Source organism: Lissotriton helveticus, chromosome 3_1, assembly GCF_964261635.1.
Source record: "Lissotriton helveticus chromosome 3_1, aLisHel1.1, whole genome shotgun sequence".
NCBI classification, from domain to species: domain Eukaryota; kingdom Metazoa; phylum Chordata; class Amphibia; order Caudata; family Salamandridae; genus Lissotriton; species Lissotriton helveticus.
In genome coordinates, this window is record NC_136061.1 from 537,074,152 (window position 1) to 537,096,862 (window position 22,711).

At 45.4% G+C, this 22,711-nt stretch overlaps 1 protein-coding gene across 1 annotated transcript in view; it reads right to left on the minus strand.

The window, feature by feature from the left end:
• The window catches only part of DNAH7 (dynein axonemal heavy chain 7), a 2,019,015-nt gene that overhangs the window by 578,070 nt on the left and 1,418,234 nt on the right, over positions 1 to 22,711 (minus strand). The window contains exon 46 of the mRNA XM_078680414.1: positions 18,287 to 18,450. Coding sequence (XP_078536540.1) covers positions 18,287 to 18,450 — 164 coding nt within the window. The remainder of the gene's footprint in view (positions 1 to 18,286; positions 18,451 to 22,711) is intronic.

Consider the following 22,711-nt stretch of genomic DNA (forward strand, 5'->3'; position numbering starts at 1 on the left):
GGAAGGCATGGCTTGGCAGTTCGGGCTGGACTGTTCCCATGAGGCACAGGGTCAGGCCGATTTGCATATGGCCATGTCTGAACTGGGGTGGCAGAGTGGGCTAAAGAACGGTGATGGATTAAACCCAAATCTGTTGACTGGGTGTGAGTGTTTGATTGGTTCAGATGCTCCGTCCATTACCACCCCCTTTTGTACCCCTTTGACATCCAGCCATTTCTTTAGAAGTGCATTAAGTGCACGGGCAATTTTTAGAGTGCTTCTATGATGAACTGAATGAAGGTGTAGTAATACACACTGCAATGTAAGGCACATTTTTGCTAATGGCCTTTGCAAGCTTGAAGTGCCAATTGTCCGGTATACAGTAAAGGCTACACTGCTGTGAGCAGTGCTTCTAGTGACATTACTCACGCGCGCAGTGAACAGATGGATGTGACATAGCTTGCTGGTGCTCCATTCGCTCTCCACTCTACGCATTTTCTTCTGTCAGGTTTAAGCCTCTTCCTTCACTTCTGCCACCCTTGATGCCTCGTTCTGCTTGCTGCACACGTTTCCTTCACCCTCATGGCAGGACCCCTATGGGTACCTCCCTAATCTACCATCTGTCTCCTCGGAGCAGAAGAAGTATGATATAGCCAGGACCGAGTGATGCGCTGGAAGATGTCCAGAGCACTGGGACTCCGCTCTGAAACCTGAAAGTCCTCACAGTGCAGTATCTTGGGTCTGCTCTGAGATCTAGGCTTATATTAGAGGCAGGAGTTTAACGCTTAAAGCCACCCTGTCAGCTGTTAGTTACATAGATTAACATCTGTTGAATCGGGCTTCTGTGTGTTGTTAAGTTAAAACATTCAGTATCCATTGTATGTAATATTCCGCGAAGTGACCAAAAAACTCTGCTACTCCAAGCGAAGTTCCGCAAGCAGCATAGTGCGTTTGGTCATGCCGCTCACGTTGATTTTCAGTACCAGGTGTAAAATTAGCACATACGGAACCATGAGGGCATTGCTTCTCTTTTTGCCGCTCGATTAGATTTTCAATGCGAATGAAAAGTTTCTCAACGTGAGTGGTTGTAACCATCTGCGAATGCATGTGTTGAGAAATCTTGCCGGTTGGTGGATTTTCCAACATCAAGTTGGCGAACGAGGAAAAAACTCCACTACGTGGAGCGGAGTTTTTCAGAACTCTGCGTTCTCCGCGGAGCACAAAAAACTCCACCAACGAAGCTGAGTTCACCGTCCAGAGCCTAGTAATATTACAGACATACCAACTCGGCCTGCCTTCCTTCTGAGGACAATGAGTAGCTTTCTGTTGGTAGTAACAGCTGTTATGTACAGTTTTTGAATTTGAATGAGACAAGATGGAAGCTCTGTATAACACATTCCTATTATTGAGACCCAAGCCACCTCTGTCCACTTAAAACATTTTGAAAACGTGGGAACAAATCTTGCATTCTAGGTTGTTGAAAAGATACTCATGAAATAATCCATTGCTCAGGTAGTGTTCCAGGCAAGCACAATACTTTGCATGGATGTCACAGGTTCCCCTACTACAAGATCTTTTTGAGAATATGGTGGCACAGTGTTGTTTTGCAGCACTGAGAATCTCTTCAGAAAGTGGAGAAATTGAAAAGAAAACTACACATTTCACGATCCCTGGTTGTACAACAGAATTGGACAGATTTACAGGCTCGTACAGCAGTGCTCCAACTCATATTCTAGATAGCTTACAGGTTCGGATAACAGATGAGTTACGCTAATCTTATAGATTTGAATATGCCTTTGGAAATGTTGTAATTTTGTTCCCCAAACGCAGGCCTGTCAGTTTATGAAAATAGTTATATTTAGTCATCTAAAACTAGATTTTTGTTTTGGAAAATTGAACTCAAGCTTAGTTTTTGGTTATGATATAATAAGTACTCACATGTACTGCTTTCACTGATAGACCTATCATGCTTTACACACTCTACATCATCTTAAACCTTAAATATAGACTCCATGCCAAGAATTTTCATCAAGGACAGGCATCATTATGGTAGGCTGGCCACATTAGGCTGGCAAATCATGGATGCCGCACAACATGTGGAGTTATCACTGTTATCTTAGGGAAAGCGTTCGACCCCTGGAAGGCATGGCCATGAGATGGATGTTCTAAATATGCCAAGAATTATCACTATTATGGAAGCACCAGCATTAGACTAATAGTGGCTAGTGAATACCCTCATGCCATGAATTGCTACAGTATGCAAACTACTAACACCAAGGAAACCGGCTCAACAGGTTGCCATCTTAATGCAATAGAAGTCCACAATATGCCAATAATTACCATAATTGGATCAGCCTGAACCATGTCATGGATGTCTCCAGCATACCTACAATAACAAATGTATGCCAATCCAGCCTTTTACCTGGGAAGGGAAGAACAAGTTACTTACCTTCGGTAACGCTTTTTCTGACAGATACAATATCTGCCTGTGGATTCCTCACCTTGTGATTCCTCACCTTGTGAATATCCCCTTGCGTCATCAACATTCGGAAATTCTTTTTGTAGCCTCGCGCCGACGTGGACTCAGACGTCATAGAGACACGACATCGCTCGCGACACCGCTGATGTCACCGACGCCTATAACAGGCCCACGCCGGCGTGATGACATCAGTACCGCCCTTTTTTCCGTGCCATCGAGGCACACGGACGGACCAATGACAGTAGAAAGGTATACAGTATACACAGTACACAATAGCAAGGGCAAAACACACAGTGTAAAGCAAATGCAGGAAAGCAATAGAAACATTTCCATGACAGCAAAATATATATACATTACATTACAGTAACTCTGGTATAGAAGAGTGGACAACGGGGAGGCGGGTGGGTCAGTGAGGAATCCACAGGCAGATATTGTATCTACCAGAAAAAGCGTTACCGAAGGTAAGTAACTTGTTCTTCTGATAGATACATCTGCCGTGTGGATTCCTCACCTTGTGAATAGAGTCCCACAGCAGTCCCCACTCCCGGAGGAGGGTGTCCACTCTTCTAGACCAGGAAATCCTGGAGAACAGAGCGTGCAAAGTGACCGTCCCTCCTCACTTCAGAATCCAAGCAGTAATGCTTCGCGAAAGTGTGGAGGGAAGACCAAGTTGCCGCTCTACATATATCCTCAACAGGCACACCTCTAGCCAATGCTGAGGTCGAAGATTTAGCTCTAGTTGAATGAGCCCTTATACCCTCTGGAGGTTCCTTACCGGCCAAAGAGTAGCAGATCTTAATGCAGAGGACGATCCATCTCGACAAGGTTCTTTTATGGACCGCTCTTCCTTTCTTGCAGCCAGCAAACCCAATGAAGAGCTGGTCATCCAAATGAAAGTCTTTAGATCTGTCCAAGTAAAAAGACGCCGCCCTTTTGGGGTCCAGACGGTGTAGTCTATCTTCCTCCTTAGAAGGGTGAGGGGGAGGATAGAAGGTAGGTAGGGTAATGGACTGTCCTAAATGGAAAGGAGTTACCACCTTAGGCAGAAAAGCAGCCCTGGTCCTAAGAACCATTCGATCAGCATGAATGGTCAAGAAAGAGGGCTTGAAACTAAGAGCTTGAAGCTCACTTACCCTCCTTGCCGAGGTTATTGCAACGAGGAAGACCGTTTTAAGAGTAAGAAGTCTCATGGGACATTTGTGAAGAGGCTCAAAGGGAGCACCCATCAGAAAAGTCAAGACAAGATTTAAGTCCCACTGAGGCACAATAAAAGGAGTAGGAGGGAACTTATTTGTGAGGCCCTTCAAAAACCTTAAAACTACAGGAGACTTAAAAAGAGATGGCTGGTCAGGCAAGCAAAGAAACGCCGACAGCGCTGAAAGATAGCCCTTCACTGTGGCAACAGCAAGCCCCTGCTGCACCAGAGAAAGGGCAAACTAGAGAACATCAGATAAATGGGCTCTCAAAGGGTCAATAGACTTTTCCCCACACCACATGACAAATTTTGACCATCTATAAGAATAAATGGACTTAGTCGAGTCACGCCTGGCTGACAAGATGACATCCACAACGTCAGGCGGGAGGGAAAAGGAATTCAGGTTGCCCCGTTCAATCTCCAGGCATGAAGGTGTAATGTCTGGAGGTGGGGGTGTAGAACCTGCCCCTCCATCTGAGAGAGGAGGTCTGCCCTGAGAGGGAGACGGAGCGGCGGGTGAGAGGAGAGGTGGAGAAGATCTGTATACCACACCCTTCTTGGCCAGTCCGGGGCGACCAATATGACTTGGGCCAGGTCTAGACGAATCTTCCTCAGAACCCGAGGAATCAAAGGTATGGGAGGAAACACGTAAAGGAGTTGATTTCTCCAACTCAACTGAAACGCATCCCCCAAGGCTCCTTGCATCGGATGCTGGAGACTGCAGAATGACGGGCAGTGAGCATTCTCGCGAGTGGCGAACAGGTCCACCCGAGGAGTCCCCCACATCCGAAAGATGTCGTGAACTACCTCTGGGTGAAGCCTCCACTCGTGGTCGGCAGAGAACTGCCGACTGAGACTGTCTGCACGAACGTTCAGAACCCCGGCCAGATGATTTGCCATCAGACAAATCTGATGGTCCTGAACCCAGCACCAGAGGCGCAGAGCCTCTCTGCAGAGACACTGCGACCCCACTCCTCCCTGCTTGTTGATGTACCACATCGCGGTCGTGTTGTCCGTCAGGACTTGAACCGAACGACCGCGAAGGGAAGGGAGGAAGGCCTTGAGCGCCAAACGTATCGCCCGCAATTCTAGAAGGTTGATGTGAAGCAACCTTTCCTCTGGAGACCAAAGACCCTTGACCTCCAGATCCCCCAGATGAGCACCCCACCCTAGAGTGGATGCATCCGTTATCACTGTGGCCACCGGAGGAGGCAGCTGAAAAGGCTTCCCCTGAGACAGGTTGCCTTCCATGCCCCACCAAGACAGATCCGCCGCAGCTTCTCTGGAGATCCTCACTGACTCCCTGAGATCTCCGTTGTGCTGAAACCACTGCCTGCGGAGGCACCACTGGAGCGCCCTCATGTGCCAGCGTGCATGGTTGACCAACAGAATGCATGAAGCCATCAGACCGAGCAGGCGAAGGACCTTCAGGACTGGAACGACCGCTCCATTGTAAAATAAAGGAATCATTTCCTGTATGTCGTGAATCCTTTGAAGGGGGGGGAATGCACGACATACAGTTGTGTCCAGTACAGCACCTATGAACAGGTTGCGCTGGGAGGGCACCAGGTGAGACTTGGGTACATTTATCGAAAAACCCAACCTGTACAACAACTGGGTTGTCTCCTGCAGATGATGGAGCACTCTCTCTGACGACTCTGCCTTGATCAGCCAGTCGTCCAAATAAGGGAATACAGGAATCCCTGATCTTCTGAGATGCGCCGCCACCACTGCCATCACCTTGGTGAAGACTCGAGGTGCTGTAGTAAGACCGAACGGAAGGACCGCAAACTGATAGTGCTGCGATCCCACCGTAAAACGGAGATACTTCTTGTGCGACTTCAGGATTGGAATATGAAAATACGCATCCTGCAAGTCGAGCGACACCATCCAGTATTCTTCCAGCAGAGCCTGAAGAACATGAGCAAGTGTGAGCATCTTGAATTTCTCCTGCTTTAGATAAAAATTCAAGATCCTGAGATCCAGGATTGGACGAAGCCTGCCATCCTTCTTGGGTATCAGGAAATACCGGGAGTAGCATCCCTGACCCCTTTCCTGCTCCGGAACCACCTCTATCGCACCTTTTCTCAATAAAGTTTGAACTTCCTCCTGAAGGAGTAACAGGTGTTCCTCTGAGCAATATCCCTGACAAGGAGGGTAATTTGGAGGGAATTCCCGAAAGGGAAGGGCATACCCATTTTCTACGAGACTGAGAACCCAAAGATCTGATGTAACCGATTCCCAATCCCGTAGAAAGTGGGTAAGCCGACCCCCCACCGGACCCACATGATCCTGAATGGCGGATCTAGGGCTGCTTTTCCGTGGCTGGGGGGTTGGAGGAGGTGGAGGAGGAAGAGGCTTGACGTCCTCGAGGACGTGCTCTCTGCTTTCCCCTGTATGACCTATACAAGGTATTTTGCTGCTGCTGCTGTTGTTGCTGCTGCTGCTGACCTTGTCTATATGAACGAAAGGAAGAGCGACCAAACCCTCTGAATTTCCTGGTTGTAGAACCTCTGATCTGAAGGCCAAGAGATCTAGCGGTTGCTCTGCTATCCTTGAATCTCTCCAAGGCCGTGTCTGCTTTCTTTCCAAAAAGTCCTTCACCATCGAAAGGCAAATCCAATAAAGCAGACTGCACATCAGCTGAAAAATCAGATGACTTCAACCAAGCCGAACGCCTTGTGGCAACCGCTGTGCCCATGATTCTTGCAACCGAATCAGCAGTATCGAGGCCGCTTTGTATGACCTGACGGGCTGCCGCTTGAGAGTCAGATAAAACTTCCTCAAAGTCTTTCCTGCTATCCTCCGGAACCTTAGGGATCAATGAACGCATAGAGTCCATAAGAGCATGTACATATCTACCCATAAGGCAAGTGGCATTAGATGATTTTAATGCCATACTAGCAGAAGAAAAAGTCTTTTTGGCGACTTGATCCTGTTTCCTAGCCTCTTTGTCGCCAGGCACCTGCGGAAAAGCACCAACCGACTTCTTAGAACAAGCAGCCTGAATCACCAAGCTCTCAGGAGAAGGGTGAGATGACAAGAAGGCAGGATCTTCAGGAGCCACTCTATACCTCCTAGCCACACTTTTTGAAACTGCAGGAGCAGAAAAAGGTTTCTTCCATACTTCCATAATGGGCTCTGTTAAAGCATCATTAAATGGTAGTAAAGGTTCCACCGCTGAGTTCGGAGAATGAAGAACCTCAGTCAGTAAATTTGACTTAAATTCGACAGTAGGTAAAGTCAAGCCTAAAAGTCCTGCTGCCTTCTTCATAACAACGTGGTATGGCTGAACATCTCTAGAGGGTGTATCAGACCCCGAAGGTAAAGCCCATTCTGGAGAAAATTCAAGACCACTCGCCTCTGCCAGGTCCTCGAAATCATTCCCATCCAGCTCACCTTCTTCCAAGTCTGAATGAGACTCACAAAATCTCTTTTCATCTAGGAGACGTTGAGCCTCTCTCCTAGACCTCAGTTTAACTCGACGCCTCACGAGATCTCGACCTGGACCTCGACTTCGATCTCTTCGAGTGTTTCGAAGATCTTCTAACTTTACTCGCCTTCAGCTTAGCCACAAGAAGTTTTGACTCCCTTTCTCGTAGAGCCTTCGGATTCATTTTCTGACACGACGAACACCCATCCACGTCGTGGTCAGAGCTTAGACACCAAATACAGTCTTGATGTGGGTCTGTAACGGACATCATCTTCCCACATTCTCTACAAGGCTTAAAACCTGTTTTCTTTGTCGACATGACAACCGAAGAAAAAAAGGCAGAGAATGGAGAATCTAAGAAAAATAGCAACAAAGTCACCAGTAAAGCTACAGAGTATCCTGAAACCGTTAGCGTCGACGACGCGGAAAAAAGGGAACTGATGTCATCACGCCGGCATGGGCCTGTTACAGGCGTCGGTGATGTCAGCGGAATCGCGAGCGATGTCGTGTCTCTATGACGTCCGAGTCCACGTCGGCGCGAGGCTACAAAAAGAATTTCCGAATGTTGCTGACGCAAGGGGATATTCACAAGGTGAGGAATCACAAGGTGAGGAATCCACACGGCAGATGTATCTATCAGAATCCTATTACCATGGGTGCTCATAAAATGCCAAGAATATACACAAGTGTGCCAGGGTCAGCATACTCAAGCTTGTCACATAAACATTTGGGACTCAGGAATATAAACATACACAGCAACATCATTCAGGCTCTTGCTTTTATTTTTTATCTTTAAATTACTTTGGGGTTCCGCAATGACACTGGTCTTAAATGTGGCAGTCAGAGATGGCCCTCCTTCCTCTTGGTTGACAGCGGTTATAATGCCTTTTTTTCAAAAAGGGTGACCGATAATTCAGTGTTACATACCCACATCACTCATCAACTCTGTTGTAAAGGTTCTGGGGTCGAACGGCTATCTCTGCTCTTGCCTCTCATCTTCTCGCCTTATCAGGGTTTAGTGAAGTTCAGGCAGGCTGTGTGCTTGCTGATAGGCTGAATTTTTGGACTGGATCTACCGAGTTCCAAGGGCAGCTTGCTCGTCCTCAAAGGTGTTCGCATGCAGACCGCTTTCCTCGATGCTGCTTGTTTACTCTGGCTGCAGAAGTTCACTCTTCACACAGGGAAAGGGCAGGTTGTCTGAATCTGCAGAAGGTTCTTTAAGCCTACAGTAGTAGTTTTTTTCTTTTTTCTTATTTTAGGATTTTAGATCCCGTTAGCCATGGCTTTAGTTGGTTCCCAGACATTATACCTTCAATACACAATTGATAGAGGGTTACTGGAAGGGGGTCATCTCCCCTCTGCCGTTGCTTTTTGCAAGGCTCAATCACTTTTGTATCCGAGCACACCTTAGGTGTTTTTAGGTCTCGCCTACGCAGAAAAACGTGCACGTGTTGCATTGCTTTGAATAGTAACGCATGCACATTTGGCGATTCCCTTGCAGGAGAGAGCGGCGCCATTTGGCAGCAATTATCGCGCTCGCTGCCGCAAGGGAAATGCTGCATGTCCCTGCTCTCGGCACTTGTTGTTTTGGTATTGGAGACTCCAGCAGGTCTCCTCGGGTTTCTGGTTCTACCAAGGAGAGGCTGTGGTGACTCGTGAACCCACGGGGAATGGGCACGGCCTGGCTATTCTCATTAGCTGTGCACGACCAGTATTTCTGAGCACAACTCTTGGCCAGGGTACTTGCAGAAATGATCCGGTAAGCAGGCAGAATAGTGTTCAAGGTTTGGATTGTTAATGATGTCAGAATGTAATTAGTAAGCATTGAGTATCGTACATTGTCGATTACTCAAGTGGCTTTGAAGATGCTGCCCATCGGCTGGAGCGCTATGCTTTTCAGTGCAGGAGCCAGAGGAGACCTAGCGGGTGGGGAGGGGGACAGGGTAAGGTACACAGGGCTCTTGCTGCAGTGTTTGATAAGACTGCCAACGTGGTGCTGATGTTAGTGCTGCCGGGCTTGTTTCAAAGTGAGCTATAGTTAGGAAGGATACCCCGATAACGTCACCTAATGTCCCAGATGGCATTTGGTATGTAGGCAGCATCAGAACCGACTCATTAAACACTGTTTTCCTAATGGAATCTCTTGCCTGCTGTGCCAAAAAGGCTCTTTAGATATATCACGTAGTAAAAATTTACAAGCTCCAAGAACTCTGATGTAATATCACATTGCTTAAAGCTTGTAAGTGTGCTTGCTAGCGCTATATGAAACCCCTGAACAAAAACACACCGCGGGTCGTCATGGAGGGTTTTTCTGTGGTGTTCTTCAGTCAGTTTCTTGGCTCCTGAGTCTGATTTCCGTGAGTATTTCTGATGTTGTCTGGTGGGGCCTGTCCACCTGTCCTACCCCCGTACACGCAGGCCTTGCTTGACAGGGGACGCTTCTAGCCTGTACTCTGTCGCTAGCGCCTCATCCCTGCTTATCCATCCCTGTTAACTCGTGTGCTTCGGAGGTCACATTACTCTTTGATAACAGGATTAAACAAACTCTGCTCGGTATTGGGGTGTGTAAAGCGGTCCCTGGAGTGTGTACACTATGTTTAGCATGATTCAACACTGGCGCCTAGCACCTCTGAGCTCACCTGCCACTGCACAGAAAGTAAACAAATCCTTATTTGTATTATTCGGACGGTCCACTGACCTGCACATCGACCCTTTATGTGTTTTCTTTTCTTTTCTTCAGATTTTAGACAGCCGGTGACTGTTTTTCTCCTTATCACAGTAGGTGTTAATATTTTTTGTTGCAATCCACACACTGCAAGTGTTTACACTTGCCTACCACATGCCAGGCTTGTTTCTAAAGGTGCAACACATGCACGCAATTCCTTTCTAGATGATGGCCATCGAAATTTCTACACCTCTCCGGATGTTTGTACAGTGCACGCTGTGACCTGCAGCGTCGGTGTTCTGGGATGCAAGTCAGTGCTGCCACAGCATGCACCTGCCTGCCCCGAAAGGCACTTCCATTGAAATTGGCAGTTGCATTCCTTCTGGCGGCCTTTAATCCTTCACTTGACCCATGTTTGTTGCAAAACCATCTATTCTACAAGAACAAAAAGGGACGTTATTTGCTGAAGCCCCCTCCTAGCCATAAAACTGATTTGATTCATTTAACTAACCAATGGCAAATGTCATGGATACAGCAGCAGCCCTTAATGGCTTTGTAATTGCCCATTAGCAGACTGGGAGGAGAGGACCCCTACAAACATGTTGATTAGATGGAAGTGCGTAAGATATATATATATATATATATATATATATATATATATATATATATATATATAATTTTTTTAAAGAAAGGCAATTACTACTTTATGGATAGTCAGAGAGGGTAAGTAGTAAAAACAAGACCATGATTCCAACATCAGCAGCCATGTTTTTACACTTCACCCTTTATCCTAGGGTCTCCTAGTACTTCAGTTCTCCCAAGTGATCAGATCTGTTAAATTGGTGAGTTTATTATTCCATCAGTTGTGGTTGGAATAGGATGCTTTGAGTGTCCCAGCATTTGTAGGTGTGCACATTGTGGCATACATCCTAACCACAGACTGCAGTAATTGAAGAAATTACTCTCCACGGACCACCCTCTGGATTTTTTCACAAAGTAATGCTCTTATTTCACACTCACCTAGTCTCATTTGGGACATCCCTCCTACCAGCCTTTAGTGGTACTCAACCCCTAAGAAGATGGCAAGATCTTCTTACCATTCCGACTTCTCATGGTTGTTCTGTCCTACCACTGCCCCAGTGCGTTTCTACCATGGGAATGCCCCCCCCGTGGGAAGGTCACAATCTCCCACAGAGTTCGCTCCTTGCTGCCCCTGCCCTGCAATCTCGGACAGTATTCCCGCTCTATCAGCTCCCAGGTGTATTTAAGCCTTAGCCCCCTCCTGTAGTATTCCTGCCCTGCAGCCTCCCATATCGTTCCTGTCCCATCACCTTGAATGGGATTTCTGCATTTCCGGTATCCCGTGCTATTCCTGCGCTCCCACCCTCCTGCCCCAAAAGCATCCAGTGGCATTCGTCTGTGCAGCTATAAGGCTTATAAGGTCCCAAAGGCGAGACCTATTGGCTATGCCAATGCTGGTTTAAATTATGTTCGGGTCTACAGCTGTGTGACCCACTGATTGGCACTGTGAGAAACTCGTACTGCCTTCAGCATTAACTCCAGAGCTCTCGAGAGCTCACCCATGATTTTTTTTTAGGTCGAGCTGGAATAAGCATGCGAAGCATGCGTCCAAGCTCGACAACTAATGTTACTGACTTCTGGGAATGTGAGTCACGAGTTGGCCACGCGCTTTTTCTGCCTCGGATTTGTCCTTGTGAGCGCGCTTTGGCTGCTGGCTGCTTGCTGTGTGTATTGTAAATAGAGGGGTTAGACCCATGTAGTCAGTGGGACCTGGGTGATTGATTGAGGTATATGGAAGGGTCCCAGACCAAGAACATAGATAATTATTTTCATTCACGTAATTATTTAAATAGAATCCAAAACAAATGATGGTGCTCAGTGTTTTTATTTTCACTGCACCAAAGGACATTCAATGTTCGAAAAATCATAAGTATAGTACACAAAATTTGGGTGCGCCCACAGGAGGGAGGGAAGGTGTGCAAGGGAGGGGATGTGTTTCAATTAGTTATACATCACTAATCAAAAAATCCTAAAGCATCCTCACGTCCTGATGAAGACCCGCAAGTAAGGATCTACAGTCCTACACCTTTGGGTCGAAACGTAGACCATCATCTACAATCAAGAACTCCTAACCCCAGTTTGATAATAATAATCATTACGGGAGTCTCTTTTTCATGTAAATTGTTTTGTTGGACATGTGTTTTTCTTGACCTCTTTTATGTGGATCAATGATAATCATGGTTTGAATGTTGAATTCATGCTTTAGGATTTTTTGATTAGTGATGTATAACTAATTGAAACACATCCCCTCCCTTGCACACCTTCCCTCCCTCCTGTGGGCGCACCCAAATTTTGTGTACTATACTTATGATTTTTCGAACATTGAATGTCCTTTGGTGCAGTGAAAATAAAAACACTGAGCACCATCATTTGTTTTGGATTCTATTTAAATAATTACGTGAATGAAAATAATTATCTATGTTCTTGGTCTGGGACCCTTCCATATGCTTGCTGTGTGGGCGCGCTTTCTCTTTGGCCACAATTCCCTTGCAATGCGCGCTTCATCGTGATCCTCCCGGGCCATGGTTGGCCAGGGCAACAGCACGTACGGAGCCCCCCCCAACCCCCTTTTAAACTTACCGGGCCAATCTCGGGGGACTCCGCTCTCAGCACGCGGCAGGCACCGGGCATGTGCCTCGTGCCCCCTCCGCAGAGTTCACGCTGCGGCTCTTGGCAGCTCCTTTCCCGGGGCTCCCTCTTGGTCAAGGGAGCCCCGCAACAGTTGCACAGACTCCTGCTGGCGGCCCCGGGGCTCTCCACCGCTCACAGGAGCCCCGGGCCTCGAGACACATTCACTCCGCCTGCCTCCTTTTCCGGTCCGGACGCGGCCCCGCCCCCGTCACAGGCGACCTTGCCTGACTTCCGGGGCGGCCGCGGCGGGATTCCGGGGGCATTTTCTGCCACACAAACTTTGTTTTGTAATTTCTTTGTGCATTTTGCTGTGCTTCTCTAGTTTTGTTTGCATTTGTTCGTTTTTCTCTTTTTTCTTTCTTCTCGCTCTCCATTTCTCTGAGTGTTATTCTTTATTTGCTCCCATTTCTTTGCCTCGCTTTTTACTTTCCTTCTCTTTCTTCTACTTCTATTTTTTCTTTATACATCTCCCCTATATTCCAGTTTCTTTCTTTTCGCTAATGTTTTACTTATTGCTTTGTTAATTTCTCTCCTTTCTATGCCATCGGTCATTTCTTGTTTCATGCCTGCTGTTAGGAAGGGGAGGGGGCATACACACACTCTCTCTCTCTTCATGTCTGCTCTCAGGGACCGATTTTACTCCTCTCTTCTTTCTATGCTCTCTTTAGTTTCGTTCTCCTTGTTTCAGTCTGTTGTATCTTCTCCCTAATCCTGCTCCAGTTTCCCCCTCTCTCCATTTCGTCCTCCCAGTCTCACACCTGCTCTCATTATTGGTAATTTATCGTGTTCCAGTTTCTTTCCTTTTTTATTTCCTGTGCAAATTGACTGCCCAGGGTTAGACTTCAGAAAATTAAAAGGCCAGCTACAGAGAGACATGGGATTTTCCGATGTTCAGTTATATTATTTAGCTTAATTTCTGTTACATTTTACATGATTCATATTTTCATAAAGTTCTAACGACTCAGACAATATATCAATTAATGAATTGTCGAAATAGATTTAAATATCAAACCTTTCTTGCTTTATTTGTATACCTTTTTCTCACAACAGTTTCAAATGTCAAAAAAATGTAACTGAACATATGGCATTTTTTTCGCTTTTTGAATCCCTCTAAAAGTTCATGCTAAATCATTTCGTAACCACCGTGGACTTCTAGGTCTCACATTTGCAAGAGTTTAAGCTATTGGCATAGTAAATGACAAAGCCATGTATTTTTTTACTTCAAAACCAACACATAAATAAATGGTTTGTCATTTACAATGCCAATAGCTCAAACTTTTGCAAATGCGAGACCTATTGCATTGCAAATGCTTGTTTTGTAATTCATTTTCATCTGCCTCTTAGCAGCAGTAACATGATACAGCAGAACTTCAATACCTTCTGTAAGGAAACCGGAAAACCAAGGCACAAACTGGCAAAAGAGAGACAGGAGCTAAACAAAATGAATTTGGAACTAAAAAAAAGGAAATTTGAAAAGTTGATATAAACAAAAAACTGGTTAATCTTAATTTGATGTCAATAACATTTCTAATGAAAAATTACTCGGAATGTTGTGAACACAAGTTTGTAACATTGGCGGACTGCATGATGTTGGAACACCCATTGAGTAATCTAACTGATTCTCCAAATATGTTGGGCAAACTCAAGATGGTGAGAAGTTTTATTGGGAAAGACTTCTTTTTTAGTAAACTTATTTTTATACCAATGCAAAACTACGGTTTGCGAATTCATACTTCCCATTTTCAGGGTCTTAGCGCAAAAAAATTCAAAATGTATTCTGGTTTTGTTCCATATTTGGGGTATATTTTTGACTATTTGGGAATTCACAAAGTAGTCTAGGGATTGTATTAAACATTGTACTCTGGGGGTACAACAAGCATGTGCTCCAGCGTTGTGCTTCTCTGGGGCACACTAGTATTATAGAGGTGTGGCGCCGCGGCCAGGGCGACTGACGCTGGAATCTGGGGATCAGGGTTCGATCCCCGGCTCCGGCGGCAGGTTAGCCCAGCACCATGCGACTCTGGGCAATAGCTTGCTTAATCTTCCCGACGGCCCCCAGCGCCTAGAGACCCTAACGGGTGATTGTGCGCTATACAAATGTGGAATATTATTATTATTATTAATGGCCGCAGGCGCTTGTGAGGCTCCCTCTGTAATACTGATCATGCTGGTGCACATGCAGCGGCAGCGCTATCATGAGGAGTTGTTCCCTCATTTGTATGGGTGTGTGCCCCATGCAAATGAGGGGCTCCTCTTTGCCTCTGGGCCAGCACCAAAATATAGATGCGGGCCAGATGCAAACAGGTGACAAAAATGTGGCACACTGTCAATGCGTCTTCTAAAGGCAGCCCTCAGGCGGTGGGAATGGGGTCCCCCCACAAACATCCCCCTGCAGGCAGGTGCAGTCATTCATTGCTCTCACTTGCAAGGGGATCTTCCCCCCTCTTTAAAAAATACAGGCGGGTTGACACCTGCACAGAGAAACAAGGAGGGCTTTGAAGAGAGCCGTTATTTGTTTTACTAAATGTACTACCCATAGGGCAGCGCGACTAGCAGCTGCCTCCAGGGCATCGCATTCATTACAAGAGGGTGTACTTTTTTCTGTTTGCACCTGAAGATCCTGCTTAAAGATGTGACGGACTCAAACAGTGAATATGCACCCTATTTGTAATACAGGCCCAGAAGTGCATATAAGAAGCAGCGACAGTCGATGATCTCAGGAAAATTGCTGGCATTTTTTTGTGAAATCCTATTTCTGCCTGTTTGCAAGTAAAATAACTAGTGAACATGTACATAGTGTATATCTGCATATACTATACATTTACAGAAATGAAACTTAATGGTATATTTATATTTCAAAACCTTTTTACTGCACTGGGTAATACATTTTCTACAAAGAAAAAACATTTCTTGGCACTGCCGCCAATACTGGAAGCTCTTACAGCCACATACAATCAGGGCACACAGTGGCGTCACTAGGGTTGGTGTCACCCAGTGCGGGTAACTCATGGTGTCACCCCCTCACGACTTACCCCACGAATCCATGATGTACCTCCTCGAGGAGATGTATTCATCTGTGCAGCCCCCACGGAGGGGGTCCTTCTGGCCTTTCCAAGCCCACTCCTCTACACCGGAGACTAAAGCACTGCAGAGGTGTTACCCATCCTTTCATAACTCCTTTCTCTCATGCCACAGTGCCAAGTGCCAGTGCCGGCTCTGTGATCTGCCCACGTGTGCAGAGACGGGCACTGGGTACCGTGCTGGCCAGTTTCAAAGGGCGTACGCTGTATCTAGATGTAACAAGCGGAGTAGCTACGGATACAATACCTCCCCCTTGATCCCAGCTGCATCTTGTCAATGGTCCTCTGCAACTTCTTCCCTTTGTTTTTGTATTTAACTAGTAGAGTTTACATGTCACTTCCTCCTGAATCCCTAAAGTCCTATAGGTCCAAACCCCGAGCGCAGCAGCCTGATCTGACGTAAACCACCTGTGACCGCTCGCCTGGTATTCAGCACACAATGAGCACGTTTCTGTTCCAACCATACAGGGACACAGACGCGACAGAACAGTGACAAGCGAGCCCCTCTCTGACAATATCATGAAATAAATTCTTATTATTACAATAAATGTTAGTTTTATCGAAAAGAGCTGCACGTTTCTCTTTCATGTGAGCCTGTCTCCAGATCTGATCTAGCAGCAGACACTGGACGGGTAATCGTTGAGCAGTCCCGGTGTCTCCCTAGCCACACGTGTGATCCCAGTCATACAACGAGTAACCTGCGCGCCTCTCTATTCTGCTCTAAAAACCTCAGTGGGTTTAGCGCTCCTTGTAACGTCTAGGCAACCTACAAGATGCATAGGGGCACGTAGGGCCTCAGCCTTCCATTTGAGGTAGGTAAAAGGAGTACGGCGGATTTTGGAGCCAACACGATCCGATGTAAGGGGGTGGGGCATTCTTATAACTTCGTCGTCCTCCTCTTGTGAACAGCTTGCAGAGGGTCCCCAGTGCGACATGGGCTTGGCCCCAGTTATAAGGTCACAGCCCACAGAACAATGGTGTTAGTGTCCCGGCGTGACCCCCGCCTCACTGTAATCCATCGCCGTTCTCATGGTCCCTGCGGATAAGCGCATCTATCTTGACCCCGAGCACCCCCTCCCTTGCAGCGTCACCCCCGGTAAGGGAACGTTCCCCTTAAGTGACAAAGGTCCCGTCTCCAGAAAACTTTTGACGATGGAACATTCCACCTAAAAGACTCCTGATCCAAAGTCCAATGTGCCCCTTCTGTGCTCTCTGTAAAATGAACGCCCTCATATCATAATACGGTTCTAAAGTCCCATTTCTAACGCCCCCTCCCAAATAGTTATAACAGAACCCTCCACACTATGGACCCCTGTTGTGAAGGGCGGGTGAAACTCAATAACTTTCTACGGAAAGGACCTGACCCCACATATTGTGTTCTGGGTCCTTCCTCAGACGGGTGCTGCCAGCCTGCAAATGGGCACGGACGTGGGAGGGGGGGCTCGTTTGCTATGGCACATTTAGCCAACGACCCCCCACGATCTCCTGAAGTTCACGGAGACATTGACATTTTTATATTTGGTTCTCTTTTATTTCATCACCAACAGCCTCTACTGGCGAGCAATGCGCTATAAAGCACTTAACATAGCGCTCTGCAAATCTCTATTTAATGGAATAACTCTAAATAAAATTGCCAATTCGATCATTTCTACTAACAGGACATCACACTTACAGGATAGGGGCGCACAGACCAGCGAAGCCCCCATATCACTGCTAATAAACATCCCCCGCTGTCTGATCCCCAGTACAGCGCCCACTAAAAGACAAGTGCTCCAAAACCATGCGTAATTTCCCAAGAAAAAGATGGCAATTTCCCCACTGAAAAACAGTCATAATACACCACACGGCTGAAACGTTTCACAGAATAAAAAAAAAAAATTTTGATTCCATTTAGTACATTTCATATTCTTGTATGCTCTTTTTTTTCTTTCTTATCAGCACTAAGGTCAAGGTTTCATTTTTTTCTTTCTAAGAGCAAATAAAACCAACGTTTCATTTTTTTCTAAACTTCAGGTGATGTATCTAATTACTCAGAGACTTGGGAAGCGGAGCGATTTCCATAGTTTAGCTCCTTGGACACACAGACATTTAATTAATTTGCCACAGTGGAAGAGATGGCAGTGGAGCACTGTGCATTGTTCTAGAATGATAAAATCCTTCAGGCTGGGAGAAGAAACTGTCAAGTTTACTCCTTGAAGGCGAGGTAAGGCCCGCACTGCTGACAGATAGTAATAATATTTAGCATGTTGGTGTCACGGACCACGGTGTCACCCCATGTGATGGTGTCACCTGGTGCGGTCCGAACCCCCCGCACCCCCCTAGTGACGCCACTGAGGGCACAGATTTACTAATGCCCTTGAGAAGAGTACATTTTCGATCATGTGCTGGGTGGGAATGGACCATTGAAGAATTTGTGAACACAAACATAACTTTGGGTGAATTGAAAATGTGCAGGGTATTCTTTCAACAACACTCCCTGCCTGAAAGAGAAGACTTCCGCAAACGTGCCACTACATCTAAGTAAATCGGTTATCTTTGTAAATCCATGAGATGAATACACAAAACATGGATTTCATGTTGCAAATCAGTCCATTGATTGAACTGAGGCATAGTCATTCAGGCAAATGAGATGCACGTGTTTTAAGAATAGTCATATCAAAAATATTAGAATGAAAGACAACCAGCATTCCACCCGATTAATGTAAAAGAAATTGCTGAAGCAGTAAAACAAATTTCAACATACGTAATAATAATGCCGTTATCAATCGAGAAGTTATCCGATGGTAAACCAGCAATATTCCAGGCTCTGACTTTCACAGGATCGCCTAACGTGACTGAGAGCGAGAAATCCTCCGAACAGGGTATGTCTCGAGCTATCAAATCCTCAGCCCATTCCTTAATTTGAGTCTGAAAAAAAAGACAGGTTGAGACCAAAACTGTTATAAATCGTTTTTTTGACAGATCATACATTTTTACACAGTTGAAACCTCTGAAAAATTCCACTAGCAATTGGTACTGAAAAATATGCGGCATTTTGGGCTTGCTTCACGAATAGTGTACGTGAGCCCTGTGTGAAACAATGCCAAGTATATATGTGTAGTGTCTATTTCACACACAATTGACACTAGCATCAAGAAAGACAACACTGAAACTAAGATTTTGCACCCTGGAGAAATAAAAGAAAAATAAGGCACTTTACCGTGGTCCGTTCCGTTTTTTCCTTTCAAGGACGGGTGGCAGAGCTCAGGAACATATATATATATATGTGTATATCTATATATATATATATATATATAGATATATACATATATCTATATATATATATATATATATATATATATTCACTGAAAAAACCATAGGTTTCACCCCAGTTATAGTTAGCCAAACATTTTACTCATACAAAACCATTGAAATTCCCACGTTATAGTTAGTTGGACTCACTATAACTCGCGCGCCCGCAATCCACTGCTGATGATGTCACATATTACATCATTCATGATATGGTCAGTGACATCACTGATGACATCTCAAATTACATCACTGATGACATCACTGATGACATCATCCAGTGAATGTGTGTTTCTGTAAAGTTAAAATATGTTTTATATATTGAAGAATGAGTGTATGTAAGAGTGTCTGGATGAAGGATTTAGTAGGTGCGTGACTGACTGTATGAGTGAGTGATTAAATGTGTCTTACTGAATGCATTGGTTAGTAACTAAACTGTCTGAATGTCTGCATCAGTATGTCTGTTGTTGTGTAAGCTGCTGCATGTGTTGATCAGTAGCTATATGAGTGGTTATATGGGTTATTGATTGGTTGCCCAAATATTTGTATGTGAGGGTGAGTGTGTGTGAGGGTGGCTGGGAGGTGTGTGACTCTGTGCATATATGTGTGAGCAGTTGATTCACTTGGTATATGGGTTCAAGAGTGCATGTGGAAAGAGCTGTATGGGTGGTTGACTGTGTGCATAGGTGTGTTGGTGAGTGAATGGCTATCTCAGTGCTCCATGTCCAAGTAAGTACATATGTAAAACACAGTGCATGTGAGATTTGGCATATATAATTGACCATACATGAGAGTCTGTGATTGCGTAAGTGACTGTATGGATCAATGTGTACTTGTATCAGTGATTGTAAAAGAGAGTAAGTATGTGTTAGTATATGTTTGATTAAGTAAGGTTTAGTGAGTAAAACTGTGTAGTTGAGGAAATGGGAGTGTGATTGATTCTTTGCACAACTGACTAGATGTGTGAGTAACTCTGTGGATGAGTGTCAGTGTGTGGGTGTCTGTATAGGTGTATGACTGGATATGATAGTGTTCTATTGATGAGTGACTGTATGTATGAGTGATTGTATGGGTGAATGAGCGGATGTGTGTGTAGACCTAGAAATCAGTGAGTGCGTATGTAGTTACTGGAATTGGTGTGTCTATAATTTCAGGAATGGTAGTTTGTATTTAACACTGGGTGTATCAGAGGTTAGATTAGAGTGTGAGGAGGTGCATCGTATTATCACATGGATGATGTCATCAGTGATGTCATCAGTGATGTCATTTGAGATGTCAGCAGTATAAACAACAAGGGAACCCGTCTAGGTAGTTTGAGGACCTCGGGTAGTCAATGGTTTTTAGAAAAAGACAAAGGTCCTAAACTTTTTCAGATAAAATTGTGAAGAATAGACACAGACTTAAATAAGAGCTATGTTTCTTTTGTTCCAATGTCGAGCTGGACAGAGGAATTTTTATTTTCAAAATAAAGTGAAAATTCAAGTTTTAGGTGAAGTACAACATAGATCAAGAACTGGGCACAAGCCTGTACCAAGTAAGAAGAAGGAGAGAACAATACATGGGGAAAGTAAATAGGCAGACAAAGTGGAGCAACAGGTGGCTTACAAAACAATGCAATCTTGTGTAAGCACAACCCAACAGTAACTACAACAGAAAAATGCACAAATTAAGGATGTAGTACTGTTAAAACAATCGACGTGACGTTTCGATCAATATCTCCAATAATACACTGGGATCATCTTCAGGACTACTAAAATTACTATTGCCTGATTTTTGGAGGCCTGTGGGAATAAACAGGGAAAGGAAGAGGGAAGAGAGACAAATTTATCTCAGGGACTATTTACATTAGAATTGAGCATGTCAGGCGCACTTACAATGATTAAAAACAATTGTGACAACGGTTTCAAATACGGTCAAACAAGGTGAAAAGTTTAAAAAAATTGTGCTTACAGCAGTGCCCAGTGCAGTCGTGGTGACTGGTGTACAGTGACATATACTTTGTCCAACTCGACTGCGATGTGTGTGGATGGAATATTAGAATGGGCATAGGTTAAACTGTGCTCATTTTTATTGTGGCTCAGAGGGTACTATGAGTGCACGTGCGTTTGCCAAGGTAAACAGGCTTTTCACAAGGGAGTGGTTTTTTCACAAGGGGGTGCCGCAGTGCGTGAGCGAGCTCGTCGGCGACGAATAAGTGTTGGCCCGTGTGTCGTTGTTGCAAGGCAGGGAACGTATCGTGCTGTGATGGTGAGCGTAATACTGACCTGCTAGCCATGTGAGAGTGACTCGGCGGCGTCTATTTGCGGAGCCTCATGGGTGGTGTTTGTACACCTAGGGACAGAAGGAACTGGTTAAGGTCCTATCGAGAGGTTCGGATTAATCTACTGGGGTACAGCCTCGGGCGGGTCAGAATGGGAGTAGTTACCTGATAGACCAAGCAAGGGGCTTGTAGGCTTCCATGTAAAGATGAACGGTCGAACGGGACGGCTAGGTTTTAAATCCCAAATTGATAAGCACGACCTGCAGGGAGAAGGAATTACTTAGCCCGTGGCTTTAACGTTATGAATAAAAACGGTGACCGACTGGCGCTAAAGTGATTTACCTGTGCACATAGGCCGAGTGCGGTATTTTGGAATTGCAAGCTTGGCGAGGATGGCTGCGGGGATGGTGCAGTACGAGTCCTCGTGGTCCTGTGGAGAATAATGGGGGATTCAGGGTCGGTGTCACGCTAAAGGGGCGTTAATGGAGCGGACACGGAGGAACAAGAAGCAGGCTTACCTCAATAGGATCACGTAGTCGAGCTGCAGGGAATCCCGTCTCTCTTGATCCTGTGGAGAGTAATTAAGGGAATCAGGATCAGTCTTACAATGGTGAGGCTGTTGTCGAGCGAGCAAAGGGAACAGGGGGCAGGCTTACCTCGATATAATCTCGGAGCTGGGCTACTAGGAGTCCCGTCCGGATATGCACGATGGCTGGTTGTCAGTGGCCCTGCCGGGAGAACCTATTTGACGTGCATGGTGAGTTAGGTAAAAACAATCGAGGGACTAGTTGGGGATGTCGGACGGTTCGTCTGAACCGTGGGCGCCATTTTGGATAGGGATTAGAGTGGAAATAAACGGCGGACATATTTGAGTGAGTGAGGAAGTGCTCAAAGTGAACCATTGCACATTAGTCACAATAATTTGTCCAAGAGCAAAGAAACTCGCAATACTTAATTAATTAAAGTAGAACAACATATGCAACAGTTAGAACAGGTAGAATTATGAAAACAAGACAGACTGATCGAAGTGGGGGATTTTCAGTGGAATGGATTTAAAGCAGATTAGTCCGGTCTTCTGCTCTGTTGAGTCCATCCTGTATGGAGTTGAATTGGATAATTGATTTCAGTTCCTCCTTATTAAACAATTGTCCCATATTACCTTCTCTGGAGGGTAGTTTCAATACTTTCAGGACTGTCCATTGCAGGTCGTCTTCAGTGTGTTTGAAAGTGGCATAATGGTCAACCAGCGGAGCATTCGGGGTCCCACATCGAATGCGGCTCCTGTGTTGTCCAATGCGGGTCTTGACTTTTTGGGTTGTTTGCCCTATATATACTTTCGGACAAGGGCATTGGATCAGATATATTACGTTAGATTAGACTGGACTAATCTGCTTTAAATCCATTCCACTGAAAATCCCCACTTCGATCAGTCTGTCTTGTTTTCATAATTCTACCTGTTCTAACTGTTGCATATGTTGTTCTACTTTAATTAATTAAGTATTGCGAGTTTCTTTGCTCTTGGACAAATTGTTGTGACAAATGTACAATGGTTCACTTTGAGCACTTCCTCATTCACTCGAATATGCCCGCCGTTTATTTCCACTCTAATCCCTATCCAAA